General features: G+C 37.6%; 1 protein-coding gene across 8 annotated transcripts in view; it reads right to left on the reverse strand.

Annotated features, from left to right (window-relative positions):
- LOC143039384 (glycoprotein 3-alpha-L-fucosyltransferase A-like) overlaps positions 1 to 12,679 on the reverse strand; it is a 324,950-nt gene that overhangs the window by 28,190 nt on the left and 284,081 nt on the right. For 7 of the 8 annotated variants that reach the window (XM_076209312.1, XM_076209319.1, XM_076209309.1 and 4 more), the window contains one exon: positions 12,227 to 12,391. In XM_076209312.1, coding sequence (XP_076065427.1) covers positions 12,227 to 12,391 — 165 coding nt within the window. Of the gene's footprint in view, positions 1 to 4,703; positions 4,847 to 12,226; positions 12,392 to 12,679 lie in introns of those variants that run through there. The other variant, XM_076209310.1, reaches the window with a different exon arrangement.

Below are 12,679 nucleotides of genomic sequence, written 5' to 3' on the forward strand. Positions count from 1 at the left end.
TTTTGTCTGCCAGTTCATTCCTGCATTCTTTCAGAATCCAGTTTGCTATTTCATCTGGTCCATGCGATTTTCTGACATCAAAATTACCCAAGTGTGTCAATATTTCATTCTTTGTTACTTCTATTTCTTCCATAGGGGGGACTTTTTCTTTCCACTCAATCTCTTCAGGTTGTATATTTTCCCTTGTAAACACTGATTTAAAATGTTTGTTCATAATTTCTGCCATTTCCATTTCCTCAGTGTATTCAACTCCTCCTTGTCTTAATTTCTCCAAGTCTTGTTTGTTTTTCAGTTTATTGTTTACAAATCTGTAGAATAGTTTTGGTTGATCTTTACACTTTTCTATAACATCTTTTTCATATTTTCTTTTTTCCTCTCTGCACTTTTGTACATATTCATTTCTATAACCAGTATATATTTTCCATTTTTCAGGTCTTCTGTCTTTTTTCCATCTGGTCCAGGCTTTGTTTCTTTTGTCTTTTAACTCCCTACAACTTTTGTTGTACCAGCATTTTACATATTCTTTTTCTTGTTTTTGTCTTGGGACATACTTTTCCACTCCTTTTTTGTAAATTTTTGTCAAAATATTCCATTTCTCTTCCACTGATGTTTCTTCTTTGTATATTTCTTCCCAGTTTTCTTGTTGGAAGAATTCTCTTATTTTATCAAAGTTTGTTTTTTCATACATCATTCTTCCTTTTCTATATTGTTCATTTCTTTTCATATATTTTTCTTCATTAAGTTCCAGTTCAATCAATATGTGGTCACTTTTACCTATTGGTGTTTTATATTCAATCTTGTCCACTATTCTAGGTTCAGATGTAATTATTAAGTCTAGCCTCGATGGTTCTTCTTCATTTCTATACCTAGTGTTCTCTTGTATCCATTGTGTCATTGAATGGTCAGTAATCATCTCAAGTAGAGCATTTCCCCATGAGTCATCACCACTCTTTACTGTCATTTCTTCCCAGCAGATTTCTTTGCAATTAAAGTCGCCCATCATAACTATTCTTCCTCCGTCTTCCATTATTTTAGTTAATGCTATCTTTGTGTCCTCTAACATACTTTTATATTCACTCTCCTCCCATGAGGCTGTTTTCGGAGGCACATAATTGATCACAAATTTTCTGCTCTTCTTATCTCTGTCTTCCACTTCTATCATAATCATCTCTACTGTATTCTTTCCATATATGACACCTTTCACGTTTATATCCTTCTTAGTCAGGAACATAACTCCACCCCCTTGCTTTTTCTCTCTGTTTCTAATCCAATAATTGTATGCATCATGTCCTACACTGTTGGGTGGTAGTGGGCCTTTTAATTTTGTTTCTACAATTCCCATTATGTCCGGTTCTTTTTCTTTCAAATAATCATTCAGCTCATTCAATCCTGTTATTAATCCATCTATATTTGTGTAAGACACTCTTAGTTTTCTGCCACTTCCATTGTGTTCTCTGTTTCCCTTATGTTTTTCTTTTGTATGTCGAACTTCCTTAGTTTCATGTTCACTACTCTCCAATAGAATCTCTCTTTCTCTGACTCCGTTCTGTTCTCGTTTTTTGTCTTAGCTTCCAGTCTTTTCTGCTTTTCTTCCTCTCTTTCCTCTTTATTCATTTCTCTTTTTATCCATATCTTTTTGTATTGTTCACTTGTTGCTAGTTTCCCTGTTTTGGATAAGATATTCTCTGCCGTTGTTTGTGACTTGAATTTAATCTTAATTGGTCTGGTCTTGTCTGTGCTATACTTTCCGAGTCTAAATTTCTCTTCGATTTGTTTCATAATTCCTGGTTCATCTTCCTGAACTGATTCTAGTAATTGGCTTACTTTTTCATTTTCCTCTTTGATTCTTGTGGTTCTATCTGTGTTGTGTTTCTCTTCCATTCCTAATATAATTATACATTTCTTCTTGTCTGCTAAATCCCTTACTATATTCTCCTTTTGTCTCATCACTTTAATAACTGAGTCTTCAGTATGTTCTTTCAATTGCTGTTTGACTATGTCAGTGAATGAAACCTTATTTCCTTCTTGGGTTTTCTTCCAATTTTTACTTTCTTTAGCTATCGTTTCTCTGTTTTCTTTACTATTCTTCTTCAATTCCTCATTCTCCACCTTTACCTCTCTTAACTGTCTTTTTAGGTCTTCTATTTCATCAGTTAAGTTTTTATTCGCCTTTTCCAGTTCTTCCAATCTTTCAACCCTTTGTAAAATGGTGTTCATATGACCTAACCTACTCTCCAAGTCCTCGATCACCTTATCGACCTTCTCTTCTAGTCTTGTCAGTCGGGGGGGGGGGGGGGGGGGTTGTGTCCCCCCCACCCTCTTTAAATCCCTTGAAAATATTCTCATCACTTTCTGCTATATTGCTCCTATCTATACCTCTAATCTTCACATTCCTATTAGACATGTCGTCATCATCCAACTCGTCTTGGGGTCGTTTGTCTACCTTACGGCGGCCCGTCAGGGCCATTTCCTCCACCTCCTCATTACCTTCCATTTCCCCAGCAATCCCTCCCCCTCTCCCCTTTCCTTACTTTCCCACTACCCCACGAGTAATTTCCCCCCACCCTGCAAATACAAAAAGGCACTTCTCTTTGCGTTGGGATCCACAATCTTCACTTTTCTTCAGAACGTTCTTCAAGCCGTCCGTTCGTTGAAAGTGTGTGTGTGTGTGTGTGACGTAAGCGGAGTAGGAAACATAGGAGTCTTAGTCTGAGTTTATTCCCGACTAGTTTCGCAGGTATGTTTTTTCAAAGGAATGTACAAACAGGCTGTGGGCATTTTATACATGGGATGGATCTCCCTACCTCCCCGTGTTACTATAGTTGGTGACAAGTGTGAACATTACATATTTATTGTGGCAAATGTAATAATAATGATAAAGTTTAACAAGTGGTAAATATGATGACAACACTAATAATAACAATGAAAATATTAATAGTAATTGAAACAGTGATAACAGTAACAAAAATAGTAATAGTAATAATAATGATAATGATGATGATGATGATGATGATGACAATGATAATAATGATGAAAATTTAAATCTTTTATAATAACAAAAACAACAATGACAATAATAATAATAATGTTGAAAATATATAGTGATTAATAATATTAATATAAAATAATCATGAATGATAAAAGAAGAGAATAGTAAGGATAATGATGAAAATATTAAGTGGTGAAGGAACAAAGTAGAAATAATGGAGGATACGTGAATTGGTAGCATGTGAAATAAAGTATGGTAGCATGGTATAAGAAGAAACGTCAAAGTAAAAGGAAGACAGTTGGAAAGGGTAGGCAGAAGTGGGAAAAATGTATCTATTTAGAGCCATTCTTAGAGGGCAAGTGTCGCGGTAGATTTTGTCCATTTTAAGTCACCAGTTCTCTTGTTTGTGTTTTTGTGGTTGGCAATGTAAATTGATTCAATTATTTTCCGTTGTTTCTTGTGTAGTCCTTTGGCTAGAATGGTGGATCCCTCCCAGTTTGATAGGTGTCCCTCTGTGTCTATGTGGTTAACTAGAGCGTTTGTTTCTCGGTGGTGTCTAATGTCCGCTTTGTGTTCCCTAAGTCTGTTGTTAAGTCCTCTGTATGTCTCTCCGTAGTATGCACAATCGCATCCATTGCAGGGAATTTTGTATACGATGCTATTGTCACAGTTCGTCTTGATTTTGTTTGTGATCAAATGTCCTATTTTCTTCCCTGTGTCATTTACTATGATAAGTCCTGTCTGTCTCAACGTTTTGGAAAGAATGTGAGAGAGGCCAGGGTTAGGAACCACAAGGTATCGTAGTTCTGTCCTCTTTTTACTTTCTTTCCTCTGTCTGATTTTAATGGCTTTCCGTAGTGATGGGCCTAACATGCCCTCTGGGTACCTTAGGTTCCTGAATGCAGCGGTTATGTATTAAATTTCTTCTTGTAAATACCCTTCGCTGCATATTCTAAGAGCCCTAAGATAAAACCCAATGATAACTCCTGATTTGGTCTTTTCGTCATGTGCGCTAAAATGGTGGATGAAGTCGTCTTTGTTTGTCGGTTTACGGTATACCTTGAACCTAGCGCTGTAGTCCAATCTGATGACAGTGTCTAGGAAAGGTAGGGAACCGTTGGTTTCTTCCTCTACTGTAAATTCAATTCTTTGGTCTACGTCATTCAGTTGTTCCAGTAGGTTTCTTGTGTTGTTTGCTTTGTGTGTAATGAAGAGGATGTCGTCAACATAACGGTACCACTTGGAGTTATCTGGGATATGCAGAAAATGGTCCCTTTCCAATGTCTCCATGTATAGTGATGCTGCCACCGCACTCGATGGAGACCCCATTGGAAGCCCTTCATGCTGTTTGTATTCTTGATTGTTAAAAATAAATGAACCAAATTTCATGCATTTTTCTACCAACTCCAAGTAGTCACGCTTCTTGATGGGTAAGTTGTCGGCGTCAATGTGTTTTACTGTATCTTTAACAGCCCGAAGGGCACCATCTATTGTTACGTTCGTGTAGAGGGAAGTTATGTCAAAGCTTACCAGTCGTTGGTCTGTGAAGTCAAATGTGTTTAGTTTTTCTATTAGGTCGGAAGAGTTTCTAAGGTGTGTTCCACTAATGCTACCTAAGGAGGATGAAAGGGGTTTGGCCAATTGCTTGGCTAGTCTGTGTGGTGCGTTTCCTATGCCAGAAGTTATAGATCGGAGGGGAATGTCTTGTTTGTGGATTTTCGGAAGTCCTTTCATAGATGGGATTGTTGGGTCTTCCTCCAGGAGGTAGAGGAGTATTTTCCCCTTTTCCGTTCTTTTAAGGATTCTCCTGATGTCTGTGTTGAACCTCTTGGTTTCTTCGCTGGCTGTACCGTCCCTCTGTTTGCAATAGGGAACACAAAGCGGACATTAGACACCACCGAGAAACAAACGCTCTAGTTAACCACATAGACACAGAGGGACACCTACCAAACTGGGAGGGATCCACCATTCTAGCCAAAGGACTACACAAGAAACAACGGAAAATAATTGAATCACTTTACATTGCCAACCACAAAAACACAAACAAGAGAACTGGTGACTTAAAATGGACAAAATCTACCGCGACACTTGCCCTCTAAGAATGGCTTCCCAGACCCCCCCCCGACTCTAGATACATTTTTCCCATTTTTGCCTACCCTTTCCAGCTTTCTTCCTTTTACTTTGACGTTTCTTCTTATACCATGCTACCATACTTTATTTCACATGCTACCAATTCACGTATCCTCCATTATTTCTACTTTGTTCCTTCACCACTTAATATTTTCATCATTATCCTTACTATTCTCTTCTTTTTATCATGATTATTTTGTTATATTCTTAATATCATTAATCCCTATCTATTTTCAACATTACTATTGTTGTTATTATTATTATTATTATTTTTATTATTATAAAATATTAAACTTTTCATTTTTATCATTATCATCATTAATCGTCATTATCATTAATCGTCATTATCATTAATCGTCATTATCATTAATCATTATCATTAATCGTCATAATTATTAATCATTATAATCATTAATCATTAATCGTTATTATAATCATTAATCAATCATTAATCATTACTATTTTTGTTACTGTTATCACTGTTACAATTACTATTAATATTTTCATTGTTATTATTTGTGTTGTCATCATATTTACCACTTTTTAAACTTTATCATTATTATTACATTTGCCACAATGAATATGTAATGTTCACACTATTATTGTTAGGAAAGCTAGCACCATCATTTAGCTCACCATGTATGTTCTATACATGAATATCATTGTAGCTGGGTGGTAATCGTTAGCTTTTTTTTTCTCCTGCTTTTTTCAGAATTCTACATGTTAATAATGAATCATTATTCTCTGCCTCTTTTCTCCAATTCTTTTCATCTCAATCGTGCACTTTCTTCAGTTTTTTTTTTCTTCATAATTCCTAAATTTGATATTGGATATCCTGTGGCACTCGACACGATCACCATTCATCAAACACAATGACGATGCGTGAAGAATGAACACAAATCATGAAGTCACTGCGGAGTAGATGGTGCTATGGATAGGTTTTATGAGAGTGGCTAAAGCAAACGATTTGGAGATAGGATCTGAAATTAAGAAAAAATGTAATTTATTGGGAAGAACATTATATATATATATATATATATATATATATATATATATATATATATATATATATATATATATATATATATATATATATATATATACTGTATACCAAGGGCTTTTTCCCCCTTACAAGGGAGGCAGCCAAAAAACCAAAGGCATAAAATCCACTCCCACCCATTCCATCCCCTCTTATCTTGGCTCCTCCTGAATGACGGGTCATCCCTGTATCTCGCCCACTGCCCTGTGTCAGAAGCAGTGTAGTAAGACACAGTACATCCACAGCAAGGCCGCTTCATTTAATCGGCGACCCCCTCTACGACCCCCTCTACGTCAAAAAAAATATTCACACGTACTCTCCCACCCCCCACCCACTTCCATGCATCACAGCATCACCCTTACACAATCATTCTCCATTCACCCCTATCTTCTGTCTTCTCCCGCCCTTCCTCAACAGACATTCCCCTCTTTCCCAATGCCCCTTTTACCCCAGCTCATCCTTGGTCGTCCCCTCATGTTCATTTCTTCCACCTCTGCCTTCCACACCTCCTTTACTAATCTTTCTTCTCTCATTCATGTGCCCAAACCATCCCAATACTCTTTCATCAACCCTATCTACCAACTCCCTTTCCATCCCCGTTCTCCTCCTCTATCCACCCCAGTAACCCCTATCATACTTCTCAGGCACCTCATCTCAAATACATCAAACTCCTCCTCTCCTCTCTTAGGTTTCTTGTTTCTGCCCTATACAGTGCTGTCGCCACAATCACTCCTTCATACAATCTCATCTTAGCATCCATTTCCAAATGTCTATTTCTTATTTACTTGCTTCTCTCAATCCACATTCTACCTCCAGCTTCACTCCTCTCTTTCCTGCCACCTTCGCACCCAAATATCTATAACTCTCCACTTCCTACAGTCTCTCTTCCTTAATACTCACTTCCAGTTTGTTTCACTAACTTCCATAATCTCCCTCTGATCCTGCTACAAGCGCAGTGTCGTCAGCAAACAACAACTAGCTTATCTCCCACTTTTCTCCATTTTCTTTAATCATCTCCAGTCCCCGACCCACTAATCTTGCATTTACCTCTCGCACTACCCCATTCATGTATAAACTGAATAGCCAAGGCGACATAACACATCCCTGATGAAGTCCCACCTTTACCTCAAGCCACTCACTCTCTCTCCATTTCTGATTCTAACACAGGCTCTACTACTCTTGTAAAAACTCTTGACTGCTCTTAATTTTCCTATCCCATATATCTGCAATACCTCCCACAGTGCCTTCCTGTCTACCCTGTTATAAGCCTTTTCCAAATTCATAAAGAAAAAGAAAATCATTACTTTTTCCTAAATCTTTCTCACATATCTGCCTCACCACAAAAATCCTAAACCCACACTGTTTCTCACCAATTACTCCCTCTGTTCCTCTCCTAATCCTCTCAATCAAAACCCTCCCACAAGCCTTCCTAGCTACACTCAACAAACTGATCCCTCTAAAACTACTACACTCACAATTTTCTCCCTTTCCCTTGTAAAGTGGAACTATACAGGCATTGTTCCAGTCCTCCGGTATTCTACCCTCTCTTAACCAAACATTAAATAACATCACCAGCCAGTCCACCATCACTGCACCTCCTTTTTATAGACATTCTGCATGACACCCATCCAACCCAGGTGCCTTATATGCTCTCATAACAACTTTCTTCATCTCATCTTTCCTTAATTCTCTTCCATTTCCCTCACTCATCATTGTAATTTTCTTACCGCTTCCCACTGCAACTACCTTTCCCTCCCTATCATCCTTCACATTTAGCAACTCCCTGAAATACTCTGCCCATCTTCCTCTTATTGCCGTCTCTTTCATCATCATCTCTCCATCTGCACCTTTTGCCCTTTCTTCTCTACTTGATTCCCCTCCTCCTTTCTTAATTTCTTTCCAAAACATCTTTTTATTACTTTCAAAATTCCAATATAGACACCTTTTATTTACAACGTGATTACTCTAAGGAAGCAACAAAGGTTTTATATAGCCAGAGCTGCTATTTTTTCATAAAGTTGTCTGCGTGGATTAGCTATTTCTTTTTGTCTTTCCTCTATTTTTTCATCATCAATAGTACCTTTTTGATTGGTGGAGGCATTGAAGTAATGGGTGTTGGCGGAATCGTGCCACTTGAAGTGGGAGCCCTTGATGCTTGCTGCCCAAGAACCCGCAATGGCTCTCGACGGCCCTGCTTCCTTGTTTGTACTAATCTCTTAATTCTGCCTTTATTTCCAAAAACAAATTCTAGGACCACATGATACTTTTTACCTACAGGGCACTTGTACTTCAGTGATCCAATTGAATCAGGTTCTTTTGTAAAGAATGTGGAAAGAGTGTTAGTAACTCCGGACCTTAAATTCAGGAAACAACGCATTAGTGCCAGGAATAGAGCTAACAGGGTATTACGATTTATTACTAAGACGGTTACAAATAAAATGCAGAGGCAATTACTGAATTCTATCTGGCTATAGTTAGACCCATCCTTGACTATGCAATACAGTTTTTATCTCAGTCCGTCCTATGGAATGGAATTCACTAACATCAGTACAGAGAATGACCATAATGATACAAGGGCTTAGAAATTTACCATACGAATACAGGGTTAGGTAAGACGAAGAGTGTGTGTGTGTATGTGGGGGGGGGGGTGATCCAGATAATAGAGGTATCTAAATGTGTCAAGGGCTTTAAAGGGGTAACCACCATGCCTTAGGTACAACTTTAATTATTTTTTCATGTTATCTATTTTCACGTTTAAAACAAACGTTTCATCTGAAAAAAGTATTTTTGACGAAAATATTAATTTGAATTTACCATACGAATACAGGCTTGGGCACCTTAATTTACACTCTGAAAAGACGAAGAGTGTGTGTAGAGGGTAACCATGCCCTAGGTACAATTTTATTTTATTTTTTTCGTAATGCTATTTCTACGAGAATCATGTTTAAAACAAACATCTTATATGAAAACTATTTTTGACGAAAATATTAATTTGAATTCTAAAATAGTATAGAGCGCCATTTTTTTGTATTAGCTAATGACGTCATGGCTTGTGTACTAACCCAAGCCATTTCAATTAACAGTGTCGTCCTGTTGCGAAACTGACTATTCCTTCAGCTATAATGATTTTTTCATCATCTTTTGAGAGTAATCTTGACCCCCTAAATATATCTAACAACAGGCAAGATGTGTGGAGAGACGGTATAGTTATGAGCTATAATTTTGAACTGAAATATCTCTCTAACGAAGTTTTCATATTTGCACATCATTAGTGTTCTTGGACACTCAATATTTTTGCAGTGAGCTCCTAGATAATCCAGCATCACTTTTGCACTACGCCTACTAGCTGCCACAAGCTTTGTAAACCATGTGTACAATGTAATACATATTTTTCACTTCGGCCCTAGTTTGCCAGTAAAAATGTTAATAGTGGTCAATTATTACTACTAGACAAAACTAATCATTCATTACACAAGTTAGATATATTACTCTAAACTGTTTACACGCTATAGAAAAACAAAAGTTTCACTGCAAGTATCGTTGAACATACAAATTCGTTCCAGTAAATGACGTGTTTTTTCTTTCATTCTTATAATGCACGCCCTATCTTTTACATTTTGTTTTATTTTCCCTTTTGTTATATTAATTCTGTGTAATATCTTTATTATCCCTATATTATGTCTCCTAGGTTTATTTTTCTTGGCTTTTTAAACTATTCATAAAACACAAGTGACAATGACGATACATGAAGAATGAACAGCTCTAAGACGTCACTTCGAAGCAGATGGCGCCCCAGGTAGGCTTTGCAAGAATGGTTAAAGCAGACGACGGTTTTCAAGCAGGCGACGTAATTTCAAATTGCAATAAAAACAGTTTTTGTGTAATTTCTTTAATTATCACTGATTTTGGTACTAAAAACATATTCCGGTAAAATTAGACTTAATTTTCAAAGTGGGTGCAGTAAGGGTGCAGGTCATTATATAATATGATAGTAGGGCGAGATTCGTAGCAATGGTTTTGATTTGGACAAATTTAGGTTTAACAAATATGCAAGGACTAGTTTACCAACAGAGTGGCTAACGAATGGAATAGGTTTACCAAACATGTAGTTAGCGCTGAAACAATATGTTGTTTAAAAAATCAGATAGCTTTATGGATAAGGATGACGGTTGGGGACATGGAACAGCCTAATGTAGGCCTTAATGTCTTCTCCATTATGTTATGTAAAGAAAAGTCTAGTCTTGCTGGTGTATCCTCGCCTCTGATAACCGCCTGGATATTTCGGGCATGTGTTCTTGGCCACAGCTCTCTTACCGCAGTCCACCTCGGACCTTTCCGAGGCGACTTCCGCTTCCTCCGTGATATCGCCATTCCTAACAAAGGCATAACGTGGAGACATCGTCTCCTGCGTCGTTCATGTACGAACTGTTCCGCTCACCTGCAAGGTTGAGGTCCGGGCGGGTACATGCAGCCCCGCAAACCACGGGAAAAAGAGTAACGATTTTATTACCCACATGGTCATTATGCTGTTTGTCTCACTATTCAACGACCTAACTCTACGACTCCTCACTTCCACCTGCTTTCCGCTTCTCTCGTTTCGATTTTCCCCAATCAAGTCCCCATCCGCCATTATATTAAAATTTTCTACAACTATTTTCAATTGTGTCTTACATTAATTCTCCATATTTTGCTTTATTCCACACTCTTGACTCTGGAGAGCTGCATGCCACTCCTCTCTTTACTTTTCCCCTCTATTACAATGTTCATATTTATTATCTCGGCCTCGCCTTCTACCGTTTCCACATTGTCCGCTGTTATAACTACTCATTTCATTTTCGTCTTCTGTCCCTACACCATACGTTGTACTTTCCTTTTTCCATTTGAATATCGACATTTCCATTACTCTTCACAAAACACATTACGTCTGGTCCCTTTTTCCTTTAAATAATCATTGATCTCTACTTTTTTTTTAGGCCAATCCATGCAAGTTATACATTAATTTACTTCTAATATTTTTAATGCTTTGCTTCTACTCTTGATCTTTTCTTAGACACCATTCCCTCATCCTCTGGTTTTACACTCCAATAAAACTGTCTTCTGATCGTTCCTCTCTCTCTCTCTGTCTCTCTCTCCAACATTTAGGTTCTACAACCAGTTTTTTCATTTTCTCTCCTTCCTCCTTTGATGTGTTCCTCCTTACCTAAACTTTCTTGTATTCATTTTTGTTTGTCAGTTTCGAAATCCTAATGGTTACTTCACTCACTGACCATGCCCTTCCTTGTATACACTTGTCAACTATAAAGTCTTTAGTGTCATTGTATATTATCCATAATAACTTGACCTACTTCCTCTACTTTGTTTCTTGTGATTTTCTTTCATCCTTCTTGAAATACGTCCCACTTCCATCTTACTTTACAATAATACAATTATTTTTCATCTACCATTTCTCTTATTAGTATTTCCCTATCTTTAAGTGCCTTTATCAATTTTACTACACTTTCCCGATCCGCAATTTTTGCCGTTCCATAAAATCCCTAAATGTTTGTTTCTATCCTTCTTGGAATATGTCCCTCTTCTCATCATGCTCTAAAATAACAATATCTATATTGGTATTTCTCTTCCTTCTAGATACCTTTGTTACTCTTTTCTACACTTACCAGATCCTCAATTTTTGCTGCTCCATAACTTAATGTTTATTTGTTTGTGCGTGCACGCACGCTCGTATATACGATACATGTCTAAATTATTTGTACGCGATGCCACTGTGCACTGTTGTATGTGCACTCACTGGGGTTGCGAGGTTGATGCTAAAAATGATCAGCATTAGATCTTTTACCATAACTGAATTCATACACCGGGCATGCATTCATACGTTTGCCACTGTGATTTCATTCGCCTTTTTTCTTGACGTCACTTCCTATGTTGATACTCATTCTTATCAGACCTTATTCACTGTGCTCCCTTCTCGTATCACCATGATTATGATGCAAAATCTCCTTCCCAAAGTAAACTACAATATCGAGCACTAACAGTAACTACAGTCCCATTTCCTTCAAAGAGTCTCTTACCTGAAATACTCGTTATAAAGATCGTCGTTCTGGTCTAAGATGTGCAGGTAGTCGGCGAGGGCCTTGGGGGATTCGAAGTCGTCTACGTGAATGAATGACTTTTCGGGTGAAGCTCTCCTGTAGTCCTGCGGATGGGCACCCATGGCAATCGGCAGGATGTTGTGACTGAAAGAAAAAGAAAAAAAAACAGCGGGTGCTATTACTCCCTGAAAACCATGATGAAAGTACAGCACTTCCACACACAAACTTGCATTCACATTAGAAAGTTGTTCGACCTCACGTACGTGCGAGACCAATGACAGGTATCTGCAAATGGTAGTACTACGAGATGGACACTGGAGAAAATCAGATTTCTATTCTTCATTACCAACTGCAACTTTATTCTTCATTTTTTTTTTTTTTTTTTTTTTTTTTTTTTTTTTAACTAACGTACTGCTCTCCTCCACCTGTCAG

Source organism: Oratosquilla oratoria, chromosome 26, assembly GCF_046742065.1.
Source record: "Oratosquilla oratoria isolate Oo_2021 chromosome 26, ASM4674206v1, whole genome shotgun sequence".
In the NCBI taxonomy this organism is placed as follows: domain Eukaryota; kingdom Metazoa; phylum Arthropoda; class Malacostraca; order Stomatopoda; family Squillidae; genus Oratosquilla; species Oratosquilla oratoria.